Genomic DNA, 20,202 nt, shown 5'->3' on the forward strand with positions numbered 1-20,202 from the left:
GGGGAAGGGCACCAGTAAATGGGGGATTGGGGAATGACATCAGTAAATGGGGGATTGGGGCAGGCAACAGTAAATGAGTGATTGGGGAATGACATCAGTAAATGGGGGATTGGGGAAGACACCAGTAAATGGGGGATTGGGGAATGACACCAGTAAATGGAGGAACAGATATGTAGGCAAATCTCAGAAGTGTGAAAATAATAGGGTAATAATAGTGGGGGATTTCAACTTCCCCAATATTAATTGGGATAGTCAGAGTGTGAAAGGCTTAGAGGGTGCAGAATTCTTAAAGTGCATCAAGGAGAGCTTTTTGAGCCAACATGTAGAAAGTCCTACAAGAGAGGGGGCGGTACTGGACCTAATTCTAGGGAATGTAGCCGGGCAAGTGGTGGAAGTGTCAGTAGGAGAGCATTTTGGTGACAGTGACCATAATTCGGTGAGATTTAAGGTGGTCATGGAAAAAGACAAAGACGGCCCGGAAATAAGGGTTCTAAATTGGGGGAAGGCCGATTTTAATATGATAAGGCAGGATCTGGCCAAAGTGGACTGGGAGCAGCTACTTATAGGAAAATCCACATCAAAGCAGTGGGAGACTTTCAGAAGGGAAATAGAGAGAGTACAACGCCAACATGTTCCTGTAAAGGTCAAGGGTGGGACCAACAAGCAAAGGGAACCTTGGATGACAAGGGATATACAAAAATGCATTAGGAAAAAAAGGGGGGCTTTTGGCAGTTACAAAAGACTAAAGATGGAGGAAGCCCTAGAGGAGTATAAAAAGTGCAGGGGCATACTTAAAAAAGAAATTAGGAGGGTGAGGAGGGGCCATGAAATAACACTGGCGAGCAAAATAAAGGAAAATCCTAAGATGTTTTATAAGTATATTAAGGGCAAGAGGATAACCAGGGAAAGGGTAAGGCCCATTAGGGACCAAAGTGGCAATCTGTGTGTAGAGCCAGATGATGTAGGTGGGGTTTTAAATGAATTTTTTGCATCTGTGTTCACTATGGAGAAAGACGATGTAGACATAGAAATCGGGCAAGGGGATTGTGACATACTTGAACATATTAGCATCGAGAGGGAGGAGGTACTAGCGGTTTTAGCAGGCCAAAAAGTGGATAAATCCCCAGGCCCAGATGAGATGTATCCCAGGCTGTTGTGTGAGGCAAAGGAGGAGATTGCAGGGGCTCTGACACAAATTTTCAGAACCTCTCTGGCCACAGGGGATGTACCAGAGGACTGGAGAACAGCTAACATAGTACCATTATTCAAGAAGGGTAGCAGGGATAAACCAGGGAATTACAGGCCAGTGAGCCTAACATCTGTGGTAGGGAAATTATTGGAAAAAATTCTGAGGGACAAAATTAGTCTCCACTTGGAGAGGCAAGGATTAATCGGGGATAGTCAGCATGGCTTTGTCAAGGGTAAATCATGTCTGACCAATCTGATTGAATTTTTCGAGGGGGTGACTAGGTGTGTGGATGAGGGAAATGCTGTGGATGTGGTTTACATGGATTTCAGTAAAGCTCTTGACAAAGTCCCGCATAGGAGACTGGTCAAGAAGGTAAGAGCCCATGGGATCCAGGGTGCCTTGGCACGTTGGATCCTAAACTGGCTGAGTGGCAGGAGGCAGAGGGTGATGGTCGAAGGTTGCTTTTGTGACTGGAAGCCTGTGTCCAGTGGGGTACCTCAGGGATCGGTGCTGGGTCCCTTGCTGTTTGTGATCTACATAAATGATTTGGATGAGAATGTAAAAGGTATGATCAGTAAGTTCGCAGATGACACGAAAATTGGTGGGGTGATAAATTGCGAGGAGGAAAGCCTCCGGCTACAGGACGATACAAACGGGTTGGTGAGATGGGCGGAAAAGTGGCAAATGGAATTTAACCCTGAAAAGTGCGAGGTGATGCATTTTGGACGGACAAATAAGGCAAGGGAATACACAATGAGTGGTAGGACCCTAGGAAGTACAGAGGGTCAGAGGGACCTTGGTGTACATGTACATAGATCCCTGAAGGCAGCGGAACAGGTAGATAAGGTGGTTAAAAAGGCATATGGGATACTTGCCTTCATTAGCCGAGGCATAGAATATAAGAGCAGGGAGGTTATGATGGAGCTGTACAAAATGCTGGTGAGGCCACAGCTGGAGTACTGTGTGCAGTTCTGGTCGCCTCACTATAGGAAGGATGTGATTGCTTTGGAGAGGGTGCAGAGAAGATTCACCAGGATGTTACCTGGGATGGAGCGCCTCAGCTATGAAGAAAGACTAAACAGGCTGGGGTTGTTTTCCTTGGAGCAAAGAAGGCCGAGGGGGGACCTGATTGAGGTGTACAAAATGATGAGGGGCATAGATAGGGTAGATAAAGAGGAACTTTTCCCCTTAGTAGGGGGGTCAATAACAAGGGGGCATAGATTCAAGGTAAGGGGCAGGAGGTTTAGAGGGGATTTGAGGAGGAACTTTTTCACCCAGAGGGTGGTTGGAATCTGGAACTCACTGCCTGAAAGGGTGGTAGAGGCAGGAACCCTCATAACATTCAAGAAGCATTTGGATGAGCACTTGAAATGCCATTGCATACAAGGCTATGGACCAAATGCTGGAAAATGGGATTAGACTTTACAGGGATTGATGGACGGCGCAGACACGATGGGCCGAAGGGCCTCTTTCTGTGCTGTATAACTCTATGACTATGACTATGACTAAATGGGGGATTGGGGAAGGCAGCAGTAAATGGGAGATTGGGGAAGGACACCAGTAAATGGGAGATTGGGGAAGGTACCAGTAAATGGGGGATTGGGGAAGGTACCAGTAAATGGGAGATTGGGGAAGGACATCAGTAAATGGGAGATTGGGGAAGGACACCAGTAAATGGGGGATTGGGGAAGGTACCAGTAAATGGGGGATTGGGGAAGGTACCAGTAAATGGGGGATTGGGGAAGGACATCAGTAAATGGGAGATTGGGGCAGGCAACAGTTAATGGGGGATTGGGGAAGGACATCAGTAAATGGGAGATTGGGGAAGGACACCAGTAAATGGGGGATTGGGGAAGGTACCAGTAAATGGGGGATTGGGGCAGGCAACAGTTAATGGGGGATTGGGGAAGGACATCAGTAAATGGGAGATTGGGGAAGGTACCAGTAAATGGGGGATTGGGGAAGGACACCAGTAAATGGGGAATTGTGGAAGGACATCAGTAAATGGGAGATTGGGGCAGGCAACAGTAAATGGGGGATTGGGGAAGGACATCAGTAAATGGGGGATTGGGGAAGGCCACCAGTAAATGGGGGATTCAGGAAGGCACCAGTAAATGGGAGATTGGGGAAGGACACCAGTAAATGGGGAATTGGGGAAGGACACCAGTAAATGGGGGATTGGGGAAGGTACCAGTAAATGGGGGATTGGGGAAGGACACCAGTAAATGGGGAATTGTGGAAGGACATCAGTAAATGGGAGATTGGGGAAGGACACCAGTAAATGGGGGATTGGGGAAGGTACCAGTAAATGGGGGATTGGGGAAGGACACCAGTAAATGGGGAATTGTGGAAGGACATCAGTAAATGGGAGATTGGGGAAGGCAGCAGTTAATGGGGGATTGGGGAAGGACATCAGTAAATGGGAGATTGGGGAAGGACACCAGTAAATGGGGGATTGGGGAAGGTACCAGTAAATGGGAGATTGGGGAAGGCAACAGTAAATGGGGGATTGGGGCAGGCAACAGTTAATGGGGGATTGGGGAAGGACATCAGTAAATGGGAGATTGGGGAAGGACACCAGTAAATGGGGGATTGGGGAAGGTACCAGTAAATGGGAGATTGGGGAAGGCAACAGTAAATGGGGGATTGGGGCAGGCAACAGTTAATGGGGGATTGGGGAAGGACATCAGTAAATGGGAGATTGGGGAAGGACACCAGTAAATGGGGGATTGGGGAAGGTACCAGTAAATGGGGGATTGGGGAAGGTACCAGTAATTGGGGGATTGGGGAAGGACACCAGTAAATGGGAGATTGGGGAAGGACACCAGTAAATGGGGGATTGGGGAAGGTACCAGTAAATGGGGGATTGGGGAAGGACACCAGTAAATGGGGAATTGTGGAAGGACATCAGTAAATGGGAGATTGGGGCAGGCAACAGTAAATGGGGGATTGGGGAAGGACATCAGTAAATGGGGGATTGGGGCTGGCAACAGTAAACGAGTGATGGGGAAGGGTACCAGTAAATGGGGGATTGGGGAAGGACACCAGTAAATGGGGGATTGGAGAAGGTACCAGTAAATGGGAGATTGGGGAAGGACACCAGTAAATGGGAGATTGGGGAAGGACACCAGTAAATGGGAGATTGGGGAAGGCAGCAGTAAATGGGGGGTTGGGGAAGGCACCAGTAAATGGGAGATTGGGGAAGGACACCAGTAAATGGGAGATTGGGGAAGGCAGCAGTAAATGGGAGATTGGGGAAGGACACCAGTAAATGGGGGGTTGGGGAAGGCACCAGTAAATGGGGGGTTGGGGAAGGCACCAGTAAATGGGGGGTTGGGGAAGGCACCAGTAAATGGGGGGTTGGGGAAGACACCAGTAAATGCGGGAATAGGGAAGGGCACCAGTAAATGGGAAATTGGTTTGTTGATGGGTCTTTGGGTTGTTGGTGGTTCTTTGGGTTGTTGGTGGGTCTTTGGGTTGTTGGTGGTTCTTTGGGTTGTTGGTGGGTCTTTGGGTTGTTGGTGGACCTTTGGGTTATTGGTGGGTCTTTGGGCTGTTGGTGGGTCTTTCGTTTGTTGGTGGATCTTTGGGCTGTTTTTCGTTCTTTGGGTTGTTGGTGGGTCTTTGGGCTGTTGGTGGAACTTTGGGCTGTTGGTGGGTCTTTGGGCTGTTGGTGGGTCTTTGGGCTATTGGTGTGTCTTTGGGCTGTTGGTGTGTCTTTGTACTGTTGGTGTGTCTTTGTACTGTTGGTGTGTCTTTGTACTGTTGGTGTGTCTTTGGGCTGTCGGTGGGCCTTTGGGCTGTTGGTGCATCTTTGGGCTGTTGGTGTGTCTTTGGGCTGTTGGTGTGTCTTTGGGCTGTTGGTGGGTCTTTGGGCTGTTGGTGGAACTTTGGGCTGTTGGTGGAACTTTGGGCTGTTGGTGTGTCTTTGGGCTGTTGGTGTGTCTTTGGGCTGTTGGTGTGTCTTTGGGCTGTTGGTGGGTCTTTGTACTGTTGGTGTGTCTTTGTACTGTTGGTGTGTCTTTGGGCTGTCGGTGGGCCTTTGGGCTGTCGGTGGGCCTTTGGGTTGTTGGTGTGTCTTTGGGCTGTTGGTGTGTCTTTGGGCTGTCGGTGGGCCTTTGGGTTGTTGGTGGGTCTTTGGGTTGTAGGTGGGTCTTTGGGTTGTTGGTGGGCCTTTGGGTTGTTGGTGGGTCTTCGGGCTGTTGGTGGGTCTTTGGGTTGTTGGTGGGTCTTTGGGTTGTTGGTGGGTCTTTGGGTTGTTGGTGGGTCTTTGGGTTGTTGGTGGGTCTTCGGGCTGTTGGTGGGTCTTTGGGTTGTTGGTGGGTCTTTGGGTTGTTGGTGGGTCTTCGGGCTGTTGGTGGGTCTTCGGGCTGTTGGTGGGTCTTTGGGTTGTTGGTGGGTCTTCGGGCTGTTGGTGGGTCTTTGGGTTATTGGTGGGTCTTTGGGTTGTTGGTGGATCTTCGGGCTGTTGGTGGGTGTTTGGGCTGTTGGTGGGAGTTTGGGCTGTTGGTGGGTCTTTGGGTTTTTGGTGGGTCTTTGGGATGTTGTTGGGTCTTTGGGCTGTAGGTGGATCTTTGGGTTGTTGATGGGTCTTTGGGCTGTTGGTGGGTCTTTGGGCTTTTGGTGGTTCTTTGGATTGTTGGTGCATCTTTGGGGGATTGGGGCAGGGCACCCGTAAATGGGGGATTGGAGGTGAGCTCCAGTAAATGGGAGATTGGTGGAGGGCTCCTGTAGATTGGGGATTGGGGAAGGTACCAGTAAATGGGAGAATGGGGAAGGCAGCACTAATTGGGGGATTGGGGCAGTGAACCAGTAAATGGAGTATTGGGGGAGGACATCAGTAAATGGTGGATTGGGGTAGGCACCAGTAAATGGGAGATTGGGGAAGGTACCAGTAAGTGGGGGATTGGGGGCAGGCACCAGTAAATGGGAGATTTGGGAAGGCACCAGTAAATGGGGGATTGGGGAGGGCACCTGTAAATGGGGGATTGGGGAGGGCAGCAGTAAATGGGAGGTTGGGCAGGGCACCAGTAAATGGGAGATTGGGGAAGGCACCTGGAAATGGGGGATTTGGGCAGGGAACCAGTAAATGGGAGATTGGGAAAACACCAGTAACTGGGGGAGTGGGGAATGGCACCAGTAAATGGGAGATTGAGGAAGACACTAGTAAATGGGGGTTTGGGGATGGCACCAGTAAATGATGGATTGGGGGAGGGCACCAGTAAATGGGGGATTGGGGCAGTGAACCAGTAAATGGAGTATTGGGGGAGGACATCAGTAAATGGTGGATTGTTGAAGGTACCTGTAAGTGGGGGATTGGGGGCAGGCACCAGTAAATGGGAGATTTGGGAAGGCACCAGTAAATGGGGGATTGGGGAGGGCACCTGTAAATGGGGGATTGGGGAGGGCAGCAGTAAATGGGGGATTGGGCAGGGCACCAGTAAATGGGGGACTTGGGAGGGCACCAGTAAATGGGAGATTGGGGAAGGCACCTGGAAATGGGGGATTTGGGCAGGGAACCAGTAAATGGGAGATTGGGAAGACACCAGTAACTGGGGGAGTGGGGAATGGCACCAGTAAATGGGAGATTGAGGAAGACACTAGTAAATGGGAGATTGGGGATGGCACCAGTAAATGGGTTTTGGGGAAGGCACCAATAAATGATGGATTGGGGAAGGGCACCTGTAAATGTGGGACTGGGGGAGGGCACTAGTAAATGGGGGATTGGGGCAGGGCACCAGTAAATGGGAGATTGGGGAAGGTACCAGTAAATGAGGGATTGGTGCAGGGCACCAGTAAATGGGGATTTGGGAAGGGCACAATTAAATAGGGGATTGGGGCAGGCAACAGTAAATGGGGGGTTGGGGAAGGCACCAGTAAATGGGGGATTGGGGAAGGACACCAGCAAATGGGAGATTTGTTTGTTGATGGGTCTTTGGGTTGTTGGTGGGTCTTTGGGATGTTGGTGGGTCTTTGGACTGTTCATGGGTCTTTGGGTTGTTGGTGGGTCTTTGGGCTGTTCGTGTGTCTTTGGGTTGTTGGTGGGTCTTTGGGCTGTTCGTGTGTCTTTGGGTTGTTGGTGGGTCTTTGGGGGATTGGGGAAGGGCACCAGTAACTGGGAGATTGGTTTGTTGATGGGTCTTTGGGTTGTTGGTGGGTCTTTGGGCTGTTCATGGGACTTTGGGTTGTTGGTGGGTCTTTGGGCTGTTGGTGAGTCTCTGGGTTGTTGGTGAGTCTCTGGGTTGTTGGTGGGTCTCTGGGTTGTTGGTGGATCTTTGGGCTGCTGGTGGGTCTTTGGGCTGTTAGTGGGTCTTTGGGGTGTTGGTGGGTCTTTGGGCTGTTCATGGGACTTTGGGTTGTTGGTGGGTCTTTGGGCTGTTCGTGTGTCTTTGGGTTGTTGGTGAGTCTCTGGGTTGTTGGTGGGTCTCTGGGTTGTTGGTGGGTCTCTGGGTTGTTGGTGGGTCTCTGGGTTGTTGGTGGATCTTTGGGCTGCTGGTGGGTCTTTGGGCTGTTAGTGGGTCTTTGGGGTGTTGGTGGGTCTTTGGGTTGTCGGTGGGTGTTTGGGCTGTTTGTGTGACTTTGGGTTGTTGGTGGCTCGTTGGGTTGTTGGTGGGTCTTTGGGCTGTTGGTGGGTCTTTGGGCTGTTAGTGGGTCTTTGGGCTGTTGGTGGGTCTTTGGGCTGTTAGTGGGTCTTTGGGCTGTTGGTGGGTCTTTGGGGTGTTGGTGGGTCTTTGGGTTGTTGGTGGCTCGTTGGGTTGTTGGTGGGTCTTTGGGGTGTTGGTGTGTTTTTGGGCTGTCGGTGGGTCTTTGGGCTGTCGGTGGGTCTTTGGGTGATTGGGGAATGGCTCCTGTAAATGGGGGATTGGGAAGGCAGCAGTAAATGGGGTATTGGGAAAGGTACCAGTAAATGGGGGATTGGGAAAGGTACCAGTAAATGGGAGATTGGGGAATGCACCAGTAAATGGGGGATTGGGGCAGGCAACAGTAAATGAGTGATTGGGGAAGGGCACCAGTAAATGGGGGATTTGGGAAGGGCACCAGTAAATGGGGGATTTGGGAAAGACATCAGTAAATGGGGGATTGGGGATGGAAACCAGTAAATGGGAGATTGGTTTTTCGTGGGTCTTTGGGTTGTTGGTGGGTCTTTGGGCTTTTGGTGGTACTTTGCACTGTTGGTGGGTCTTTGGGCTGTTGGTGGGTCTTTGGGCTGTTGGTGGGTCTTTGGGCTGTTGGTGGGTCTTTGGGCTGTTGGGGGGTCTTTGGGCTGTTGGTGTGACTCTGGGCTATTGTTGGCTCTTCGGTCTGTTGGTGGATCTTTGGGTTGTTGGTGGTTCTTTGGGTTGTTGGTGGTTCTTTGGGTTGTTGGTGAGTCCTTGGGGGATTGGGGAAGGGCACCGCTAAATGGGGGATTTGGGAAGGCACCAGTAAATGGGGGATTGGGGCAGGGCATCAGTAAATGGGAGATTGGGGAAGGCAACAGTAAAATGGGGATTGGGGGAGCACCAGTAAATGGGAGATTGGTGAAGGCACCTCTAAATGGGGGATTTGGGCAGGTGACAAGTAAATGTGAGATTGGGGAAGGCACCAGTAAATGTGGGATTGGGGCAGGGGACCAGTGAATGGGAGATTGGGGAAGGCTGCAGTAGGTGAGGGATTGGGGGAGGGCACCAGTAAATGGGGGATTGGGGAAGGCAGCAGTAAATGTGAGATTGGGGAAGGCACCAGTAAATGAGGGATTGGGGCAGGGGACCAGTGAATGGGAGATTGGGGAAGGCACCAGTTAATGGGGGATTGGGGCAGGGGACCAGTAAATGGGAGTTTGGGAAGGCACCAGTAACTGGGGGAGTGGGTAATGGCACCAGTAAATGGGGGATTGGTTTGTTGATGGATCTTTGTGCTGTTGGTGGGTCTTTATGGCGTTATTGAGTCTTTGGGTTGTTGGTGGTTCTTTGGGTTGTTGATGGGTCTTTGGGGGATTGGGGAAGGGCACCAGTAAATGGGGGATTGGGGAAAGCACCAGTAAACGGGGGATTGGGCAAGGCACCAGTAATTAGGGGATTGGGGAGGGCACCAGTAAATGGGGGATTGGGGGAGGGCACCAGTAAATGGGAGATTGGGGCAGGGTACCACTAAATGGGAGATTGGGGCAGGGTACCAGTAAATGGGGGATTGGGGAAGACACCAGTAAATGGGGGATTGGGGAGGGCACCAGTAAATGGGGGATTGGGGGAGGGCACCAGTAAATGGGAGATTGGGGCAGGGTACCACTAAATGGGAGATTGGGGCAGGGTACCAGTAAATGGGGGATTGGGGAAGACACCAGTAAATGGGGGATTGGGGAGGGCACTAGTAAATGGGGGATTGGGGAGGGCACCAGTAAATGGGAGATTGGGCAGGCCTCCAGTAAATGGGGGATTGGGGAAGCCACCAGTAAATGGGGGATTGGGGAAGCCACCAGTAAATGCGTTTTGGGGAAGGCACCAGTAAATGGTGGATTGGGGAAGGGCACCAGTAAATGGGGGACTGGGGGAGGGCACCTGTAAATGGGGGATTTGGGAAGGGCACCAGTAAATGGGAGGTTGGGGAAGGCACCAGTAAATGGGGGATTGGGGAAGGCAGCAGTAAATGGGAGATTGGTTTGTTGATGGGTCTTTGGGCTGTTGGTGTGACTTTGGGTTGTTGGTGGGTCTTTGGGTGTTGGTGGGTCTTTGGGGTGTTGGTGGGTCTTTGGGGTGTTGGTGGGTCTTTTGGGTGTTGGTGGGTCTTTGGGGTGTTGGTGCGTCTTTGCGGTGTTGGTGGGTCTTTGGGCTGTTGGTGGGTCTTTGGGGTTTTGGTGGGTCTTTGGGCTGTTGGTGGGTGTTTGGTTTGTTGATGGGTCTTTGGGCTGTTGGTGGGTCTTTGGGTTGTTGGTGGGTCTTTGAGTTGTTGGTTGGTCTTTGGGCTGTTGGTGTGTCTTTGGGCTGTTGGTGTGTCTTTGGGTTGTTGGTGGGTCTTTGGGTTGTTGATGGGTCTTTGTGTTGTTGGTGGGTCTTTGTGTTGTTGGTGGGGCTTTTGGCTGTTGGTGGGTCCTAGGGGTGTTATTGAGTCTTTGAGCTGTTGGTGGGTCTTTGGGCTGTTGATGGGGCTTTAGGTTGTTGGTGGGTCTTTGTGCTGTTGCTGGGTCTTTGGGTTGTTGGTGGATCTTTGGGTTGTTGGTGGGTTTTTGGGCTGTTGCTTGGGCTTTGGGTTTTTGGTGGGTCTTTGGGTTAGAAGATAGGAGCAGGAGTAGGCCATTCGGCCCTTCGAGCCTGCTCCGCCATTCAATGAGATCATGGCTGATCATCCAAATTCAGTACCCTGTCCCTGCCTTCTCCCCATATCCCTTGATCCCTTTAGCCTTAAGAAATATATCCAACTCTTTTTTGAATATATTTAATGAACTGGCCTTCACCGCCCACTGTGGCAGAGAATTCCACAGGTTCACCACTCTCTGGGTGAAGAAATTCCTCCTCATTTCAGTCCTAAATGGCTTACCCCTTATCCTTAGACTATGACCCCTGGTTCTGGACTCCCCGGCCATCAGAAACATCCTTCCTGCATCTAGTCTGTCCAGGCCTGACAGAATTTTATAAGTTTCGATGAGATCCCCTCTCAATCTTCTAAACTCCAGTGAGTATAAGCCCAATCGACACAATCTCTCCTCATACGTCATTCCTGCCATCCCAGGTATCAGCCTGGTGAATCTTCGCTGCACTCCTTCCATGGCAAGTACGTCCTTCCTCAGGTAAGACGACCAAAACTGCACACAGTACTCAAGGTGTGGTCTCACCAAGGCCCTGTACAACTGTAGCAAGACATCCTTGTTCCTGGACTCGAACCCTCTTGCTACGAAGGCTAACATACCATTTGCCTTCTTAACCGCCTGCTGCACCTGCATGCTTACCTTCAGCGACTGGTGCACAAGAACACCCAGGTCTCTTTGCACTTCCCCTTCTCCCAATCTATTGCCATTCAAATAATAATCTGCCTTCCTGTTTGTGATAATAATAATAACTTCTGGGAAGTTATGTGCATCACTTCCTGTGAACTGTGAACTTTGTACATGCATCACTTCCTGTCATATGTCACTTCCTGCTGGACTGGTATAAATAGTGAACTCCTCAGTATTGTAAGGGGCTTCTACCAGAGGCATGGTGAAGACCTCTCTTGTATATAGTGTGATTATAAGTTGCTTAAAGCTTACTTTAAAGTTACTTAATGTGTGAGACTCCTTTTTCTTACATCACTGTTTTTGCCACCAAAGTGGATAACCTCACATTTATCCACATTATAGTGCATTTACCATGTTTCTGCCCAATCACCCAATCTGTCCAGATCGTACTGGAGTTTCACGACATCCTCCTCACAGCTTACCCTCCCACCCAGCTTTGTGTTGTCTGCAAATTTGGAGATATTACATCCAATTCCCTCGTCCAGATCATTAATATATATTGTGAACAGCTGGGGTCCTAGGACCGATCCTTGCAGTACCCCACTAGTCACTGCCTGCGACTCGGAAAATGATCCATTTATTCCAACTCTTTGCTTTCTGTCCGCCAACCAGTTCTCTATCCAAGTCAATACCTTGCCCCCAATCCCATGTGCCTTAATTTTGCACGCTAATCTCTTATGTGGGACCTTTTCGAAAGCCTTCTGAAAGTCCAAATACAGCACATCCACTGGTTCTCCCTTTATCTATGTTAATGGGTCTTTTAACTTTTGATGGAGCTTTCGGCTTTTGGTGGGGCTTTGGTCTATTTTTGGGGCCTTGGGTGTTGATGGGGCTTTGGGTTGTTCCTGGGCCTTTCAGCTGTTAGTGGAGCTTTAGTTTTGTTCCAGTCCCATAGTCTACTAGCTATGGTACCTGAATATTATCCCAGTAAAGCAACCAGAACAGCTTTGAGATTATTGTAAAAATTCAACTAGTACACCAATGTCCTTCGGGGAAGGTAGATTGACAACGTTATCTGGTGTGGCCTATATGTGACACCAGTCTCATCCTACATGATTGACATGTGATGCCCTCTGAAGCAGCCTAGAAGCTACTCAGTTGTAAACACCAAGTTCAAAAATAAGTGAAAATCAGATGGACCTATTTGGAATGATCCAGGCAGCATATCAGGACAAGACTTAGACAATTGCAACCAAGATAACTACAATGTTTTCCTCAGTAACATCTGGGGATTGGGGTGATGTCCTACAGAATAGTCAACAGTCTGGCATAGGCGTACTCATAGTATAATATCATTCTACACCCCAGGCTCCTCCATCACCATCCCTGGATATGTCCTGTACCCACCAGCTGGATGGACACACCAGAGCTGGCTATACAGTCAGGTAGGAATGGCCTGGGAATCTTTAACATCTAGCTCCAGACCCCATGAAGCCTCATGCCTTCAGGTCAAGGAAACGTCATGCCGGTCACCGTCCACCGCCCGCCCTCAACTGATGAATCAGTACTCCTCCATGCTCCATACCACATCACACTCTCAACCCAGACATGGATGCAAGAACTGAATGCCTGGGGAGAAGTGAGAGTAACTGTCCTCAACATCGAGGCAGCATGACCCCAAGAAGTTCTTAAAAAAAAAAAAACTGAGGTCATTGGGGCTCAAAACATTCCAGTGGCTTGAGCTATATATAAGGGAAAGGGAGATGGTTGTGGGTGTTGGAGGCTGGTCATCACTGCCCTCAGTGTCACCACAATATTTCCACAGGGGGAGTGACCTTCACACAACCATCTCCAGCTGCTTCATCGATGACCTTCCCTCAATGAGGTCAGGAGTGCGGCTGTTTGATGACGATTCCACAACATGCATCTCCATTCACAACTTCCCCAGTAATCACAGAATCATAGAATGATACAGCACAGAAGAAGGCCATTCAGCCCATCGTGCCTGTGCTGGCTCTTTGATAGAGCTGCCCAATTAGTCCCACTCCTCAGCTCTTTCCCCATAGCCCTGTAAATTATTTTGCTTTCAAGTATTTATCCAATGTACTTAAACAGCCATTCCTTCATTGAAATGAAGGAACCCATGCCTGCCTACATTGGGACCCAGATAAATTCCAGGCTTGGGCTGACAAACGGTAGGTAACATTCATACCAGCCGTCTCACCCTGACCTTCAGCGGCACCATCATCGTTTAGGTTCTCGGAGGGTCATGACTGACCAGAAGCTTAGCTGGATCAATCATATCACCACATTGGCTACAAAAGCAGGGTAGGTGCTGGGCAATCTGCAATGAATGGCTCACCTCTTGAACCCCTCAAAGCCTCTCCACAAGGCTCAAATTAGGAGTGTGATGGATTACTCATACCTTGCCTGATGGGTGCAGCTGCAACACTACTCAAGGAGCTCAACACCATCAAGGACAGAGCAGTTTGTTTGATCGGGACATTGCGCACCGGACTCAATACCCAACTCTCCAACAATGGTGCACTATGGATGCAATATGTACGATCCACAGGATTCAGTGAATCCACTCCCTCCCTGTGGCCTGCACCACTGAGATCGACCAAGAGAAGCAGTGTTGTTGTAACACCATCACCTCCAAGTTCCCCTGCAAGCTGCGCACCAACCTGACTTGGAATTATACTGCCATTCCTTCATCGTTGCTGGGTCAGTATCCATGGTGTGATATCCCATAATCCATCCCCACACGGGCTGCAGCAGTTCAAGAAGAAGGCCCACCACCACCTTCTCAAGGCCAACTAGGAATTGGCCAGAAATGTGCTCTTGCTCATGTCATCCACTTCCCCATAACAAATATGTGGTCTAAGGCGGTTATTCGGGTTTACTTTGTTAACTTTTTGTTGCTAATTCTCTGATCTTTCCCTGCTACTGTTTCAAACTCAATTTTCTGACAAAGCAAAGTCCAATCATCAAATGTTCAGCAAGGTTATTTGAAGTAATGGTTGTTTACATTCGGGAGAAACCTTCACTCCGAAAGAAACAAATACCTAGGCTAAGTTTCTTTGCGACTGAAGATTGCTGCTGTATACAAGAAAGAAAGAAGGAAGGAAAGAAAGAAAGGGAGGGAGGGAGGAAAGAAGGAAGGAAGGAAAGAAAGAAAGGAAGGATGGGAAAGGAAGGAAAGAAAGGAAGGATGGGAAAGGAAGGAAAGAAAGAAAGAAAGGAAGGAAGGAAGGATGGGAAAGGAAAGAAAGAAAGAAAGGAAGGATGGGAAAGGAAAGAAAGAAAGAAAGGAAGGATGGGAAAAGAAAGAAAGAAAGGAAGGATGGGAAAGGAAAGAAAGAAAGAAAGGAAGGATGGGAAAGGAAAGAAAGAAAGGAAGGAAGGATGGGAAAGGAAAGAGAAAGAAAGAAAGGAAGGATGGGAAAGGAAAGAAAGAAAGAAAGGAAGGATGGGAAAGGAAAGAAAGAAAGAAAGGAAGGATGGGAAAGGAAAGAGAAAGAAAGAAAGGAAGGATGGGAAAGGAAAGAAAGAAAGAAAGAAAGGAAGGATGGGAAAAGAAAGAAAGAAAGGAAGGATGGGAAAAGAAAGAAAGAAAGAAAGAAAGGAAGGATGGGAAAAGAAAGAGAAAGAAAGGAAGGATGGGAAAGGAAAGAAAGAAAGAAAGGAAGGATGGGAAAAGAAAGAAAGAAAGAAAGGAAGGATGGGAAAAGAAAGAAAGAAAGAAAGGAAGGATGGGAAAAGAAAGAAAGAAAGGAAGGATGGGAAAAAGAAAGGAAGGAAGGAAGGGAAAGGAAAGAAAGAAAGAAAGGAAGGATGGGAAAAGAAAAAGAAAGGAAGGATGGGAAAAGAAAAAGAAAGGAAGGATGGGAAAAGAAAGAAAGAAAGAAAGGAAGGATGGGAAAAGAAAGAAAGAAAGAAAAAGAAAGAAAGGAAGGATGGGAAAAGAAAAAGAAAGGAAGGATGGGAAAAGAAAGAAAGAAAGGAAGGATGGGAAAAGAAAGAGAAAGAAAGAAAGGAAGGATGGGAAAAGAAAGAAAGAAAGAGAAAGAAAGGAAGGAAGGATGGGAAAAGAAAGAAAGAAAGAAAGGAAGGATGGGAAAAGAAAGAAAGAAAGGAAGGATGGGAAAGGAAAGAAAGAAAGAAAGGAAGGATGGGAAAAGAAAGAAAGAAAGAAAGGAAGGATGGGAAAAGAAAGAAAGGAAGGAAGGAAGGATGGGAAAGGAAAGAGAAAGAAAGAAAGAAAGAAAGGAAGGATGGGAAAAGAAAGAAAGAAAGGAAGGAAGGATGGGAAAGGAAAGAGAAAGAAAGAAAGGAAGGATGGGAAAGGAAAGAAAGAAAGAAAGGAAGGATGGGAAAGGAAAGAAAGAAAGAAAGGAAGGATGGGAAAAGAAAGAAAGAAAGAAAGAAAAGAAGGATGGGAAAGGAAAGAAAGAAAGAAAGGAAGGATGGGAAAGGAAAGAAAGAAAGGAAGGAAGGATGGGAAAGGAAAGAGAAAGAAAGAAAGGAAGGATGGGAAAGGAAAGAAAGAAAGAAAGAAAGGAAGGATGGGAAAAGAAAGAAAGAAAGGAAGGATGGGAAAAGAAAGAAAGAAAGAAAGAAAGGAAGGATGGGAAAAGAAAGAGAAAGAAAGGAAGGATGGGAAAGGAAAGAAAGAAAGAAAGGAAGGATGGGAAAAGAAAGAAAGAAAGGAAGGATGGGAAAAAGAAAGGAAGGAAGGAAGGGAAAGGAAAGAGAAAGAAAGGAAGGATGGGAAAAGAAAAAGAAAGGAAGGATGGGAAAAGAAAAAGAAAGGAAGGATGGGAAAAGAAAGAAAGAAAGAAAGGAAGGATGGGAAAAGAAAGAAAGAAAGAAAGAAAGGAAGGATGGGAAAAGAAAAAGAAAGGAAGGATGGGAAAAGAAAGAAAGAAAGGAAGGATGGGAAAAGAAAGAAAGAAAGAAAGGAAGGAAGGATGGGAAAAGAAAGAAAGAAAGAAAGGAAGGATGGGAAAAGAAAGAAAGAAAGGAAGGATGGGAAAGGAAAGAAAGAAAGAAAGGAAGGATGGGAAAAGAAAGAAAGAAAGAAAGGAAGGATGGGAAAAGAAAGAAAGGAAGGAAGGAAGGATGGGAAAGGAAAGAGAAAGAAAGAAAGAAAGAAAGGAAGGATGGGAAAAGAAAGAAAGAAAGGAAAAGAAAGAAAGAGAGAAAGAGAGAAAGAAAAAAAAATGTATTTATCGCCTTTGATGACCTCAGGATTTCCCAAAGCACTTCACAGCCAATGAAGTACTTTTGAAGTGTTGTCACTTCAGCTGCCAGGGCCCTAAGCTCTGGAATTCCCACCCTAAACCTCTCCGCCTCTCTCTCTCCTCCTTTAAGACGCTCCTTAATACCTACCTCTTTGGCCAAGCTTTTGGTCACGTGTCCCTAATATCTCGTTAAGTGGCTTGGTGTCAATCTTTGTCTGACAATCGCTGCAGTGAAGCGCCTTGGGATGTTTTACTATGTTAAAGGCACTATATAAATGCACGCTGTTGTTGTTGTTAACTTTTGGTTCGGAACGACAACGGGAGCACGACAGAAAATCATGGGTTTATGCAGCGCGTCAGACGAATGAGCAAAGGAAACAACCTTTTAGAAATGTTGCAACTCTTGAGTTGTTTTCCCTACTGCAACACTTTTGAATATATTTCCTTCTGCAAAGTTGCTAGTATTTTCGTAGCTTGCACAAAAACAAACCTGCAACACCTTGTCCTTCAAAAGTATACACAAAGTGGCAAAAACAATTGCAAGTAGCATGGAGATTCTTCTGTTAGACATGGAGTGGAAGTATTTTTAACGTAAATTTTAATCCATTAACATTTCTATTTCACTTGCGGTAAACACTGAGATGTGGAAGGTGTCACTCAGGTGGACGTAAAAGATCCCATGGGACTATATCAAAGAAGAGCAGGGGAGATATCCCCGGTGTCCTGGGGCCAATATTTATCCCTCAATCAACATCACTAAAACCAGATAATCTTGTCATTTTAACATTGCTGGTGGTGGGACCTGGCTGGGTGCGAATTGACAGCCACGTTTCCTACCTCACAAGTGACTGCACTTCAAAAGTACTTCATTGGCTAGTACTAGTCTAACCACCGCCCCTTGATATTCAACGGCATTACCATTGCTGAATCCCCCACCATCAACATCCTGGGGGGTCACCATTGACCAGAAACTTAACTGGACCAGCCACATAAATACTGTGGCAACAAGAGCAGGTCAGAGGCTGGGTATTCTGCAGTGAGTGTCTCACCTCCTGACTCCCCAAAGTCATTCCACCATCTACAAGGCACAAGTCAGGAGTGTGATGGAATCCTCTCCACTTGCCTGGATGAGTGCAGCTCCAACAACACTCAAGAAGCTCGACACCATCCAGGACAAAGCAGATTGACACCCCATCCACCACCATAAACAAACAGTCACTCCCTCCACCACTGGCGCACCGTGGCTGCAGTGTGTACCATCTACAAGATGCACTGCAGCAACTCGCCAAGGTTTCTTCGGCAGCACCTCCCAAACCCGCGACCTCTTCCACCTAGAAGGACAAGAGCAGCAGGCGCATGGGAACACCACCACCTCCAAGTTCCCCTCCAAGTCACACACCATCCTGACTTAGAAGTATATCGCCGATCCTTCATCATCGCTGGGTCAAAATCCTGGAACTCCCTCCCTAACAGCACTGTGGGAGCACCTTCACCACACGGACTGCAGCGGTTCAAGAAGGCAGCTCACCACCTCCTTCTCAAGGGCAACTAGGGATGGGCAATAAATGCTGGCCTTGCCAGCGACGCCCAGATCGCATTAGCGAATTAAAAAAAAAATTGTCTGTAAAATGCTTTGGGAGGTTCTGAGGTCATGAAAGGTGCTATATAAATGCAAGTCTTGCTTTTTATTTCCAGATTACGATTGGCACAATATCATTAAAAATGATGCCCGTCACTGGACTGGGTGTCTTGCTATTGTGGTTGTTAAACAACAATGGGGCTCAGGGAAGTGGAGGCAGAAGCAGCAGATGGAGGCACCTGTCGGAGGTGTCGCCTTTCGGATGAGGCGTAGCTCTGTGGGTAGCGCTCTTGCCTCTGACACTAGATGGTTGTGGGCTCAAGTCCCACTTCCAGAAACCTAAGCACATAATCTAGGCTGACACTCCCAGTTGCTAGTACTGAAGGTAGAGCGGCACTGTTGGAGGTGCCGTCTTTTGGATGTGGATGTTAAACCGAGGCTCTGCCTGCCCTCTTAGGTGAATGTAAAAGATCCCACGGCACTATTTCAAGGAAAAGCAGGCGACTTCTCCCCAGTGTTTATCTATTTATTCCTCAACCAACATCACTAAAAAAACAGATGATCTGGCCATTATCACATTGCTGTTTGTGGGAGCTTGCTGTGTGCAAATTGGTTGCTACGTTTTCCTACATTACAACAGCGACTGCACTTCAAGAAGTACTTCCTCGGCGGTGAAGCGCTTAGGGACATGCTGAGATTGTGAAAGGCACTGTATAAATGCAAGTCTTTCTGTATAAATGCATGTCTTTCTTTCGCGCGAGAAATCTGCAGCAGTAACCATGCCTTTCCTTTACTTAAAGGGTGGCTCACAGAGGCGATTATGGCAAGCGACAGGATTACAAATAAATATCGGCAGAATCAACTGATCAAGAGAATGCTGGAAATCCAAAATCAAAGCAGAAACTGTTGAAAATACACCGTAGACCCATCAGCACCTAAAAAGAACAGACCGAGAGCGTTAATTTTTCCTACCTTGAGGATCCATCATCAGGCTTTTGTTTTTCTTTCACTCTATCTCTCTTAGGACAGTAACTGTGGGTTTAAAAAAAAAAAAAACGATCAGGAAACACTGAGTCCACAAAAAAGTTTAACTTCCTTCTGGTGATGTCACTGATAGATGCTTACACTTCAATTTTTTTTTCTCCACTTAAAAAGGCAACGTTCCTCTCTGAATTTTCACAAGGACGTTCGTTGAAATAAATGACACAGCCTGAGCATGCTTTAAGCTGCAGTGATCCAAATATAATGACCCAGGTTTGATCCCGTGGTGTGTGCTGCGTCAGCTGATCTCAGGCGAAGGAGGGGAGATTTTTGGGGGCGAAATTGGACATGGCTGGGGACGCAAAACAGGCGGAATCGCTTTTGCCGCCCGTTATGCCAGTCGTGGCTCAGCGGGTAGCGCTCTCACCTCTGAGTCAGAAGGTCGTGGGTTCAAGTTCCCACTCCAGAGACTCGAGCACGACATCTAGGCTGGCGCTCCCCAGCGCCGTGTTGAGGGAGCGCCGCACTGTCAGAGGTGCCGTCTTTTGCATGAGACGTTAAGCCAAGGCCCCATCTGCCCTCTCAGGTGGATGGCATTATTTCGAAGGAGAGCAGGGGAGTTCTCCCAGGTGCCCTGGACCAATATTTCTCCCTCAACCGACACCTCTGGTCATTCACACATTGCTGTTTGTGGGGGCTTGCTGCATGCAAATTGGCTGCTGCGTTTCCCACATTACAACAGTGGCTAGACTTCAAAAAAAAGTTTTGAATTGGCTGTAAAGCACTTTGGGACGTCATGAGGTTGTGAATAAATTCAAGTCTTTATTTGATATTTTTCTAACACACACCTCATATTCAGTTCTATTGAAGTCAATCATATATATAACAAGCAACCATTGAGATATCACAAGTTTCGCATTCCCAGCCCATCTCCGATTACATCCCCCCACCCCCACCCACCCCTTTCTCTCTTATATTTCTTTTGGCAACATCAGTAAACGTGCTTGTTTGGGATGAGCTGCCTAGCAACAGCAGTTGGAGAGCATCCTTCTCACTAGTTGGGATGTCCCGAGACCGCCCCCCACCCCCGCCCCAACAACAACATTGGTGGGGCCTCACGGGCAGCCGATTGCAAAAACCATGGGTGCGCTTCCAGTGACTTTCAGCTCCATGAATGCCAATGGGTGGAAGATGCTGGGCAATGCCCCTGTGTGTTTATGACAGACTGCCCGCTGCACGCAAGACCCCACCCTAATGGAGAAATTTCACCCACTGGGGACAGAATTTCAAGTGGCCG

The 20,202-nt window shown here is 48.1% G+C and overlaps 1 protein-coding gene across 1 annotated transcript in view; it reads right to left on the minus strand.

Moving 5' to 3' along the window:
- LOC147096003 (allograft inflammatory factor 1-like) overlaps positions 1-18,990 on the minus strand; it is a 64,784-nt gene extending 45,794 nt beyond the window's left edge. Inside the window, exon 1 of the mRNA XM_085974968.1 lies at positions 18,897-18,990. Within this exon, the coding sequence (XP_085831094.1) occupies positions 18,897-18,912 (16 nt within the window). The 5' untranslated portion in view covers positions 18,913-18,990. The remainder of the gene's footprint in view (positions 1-18,896) is intronic.
- Positions 18,991-20,202: the final 1,212 nt, after the last annotated feature.

Source organism: Somniosus microcephalus, unplaced genomic scaffold (assembly GCF_052327205.1).
Source record: "Somniosus microcephalus isolate GS21.2 unplaced genomic scaffold, FLI_Smic_1.0 unresolved_chr1, whole genome shotgun sequence".
NCBI classification, from domain to species: Eukaryota; Metazoa; Chordata; class Chondrichthyes; order Squaliformes; family Somniosidae; genus Somniosus; species Somniosus microcephalus.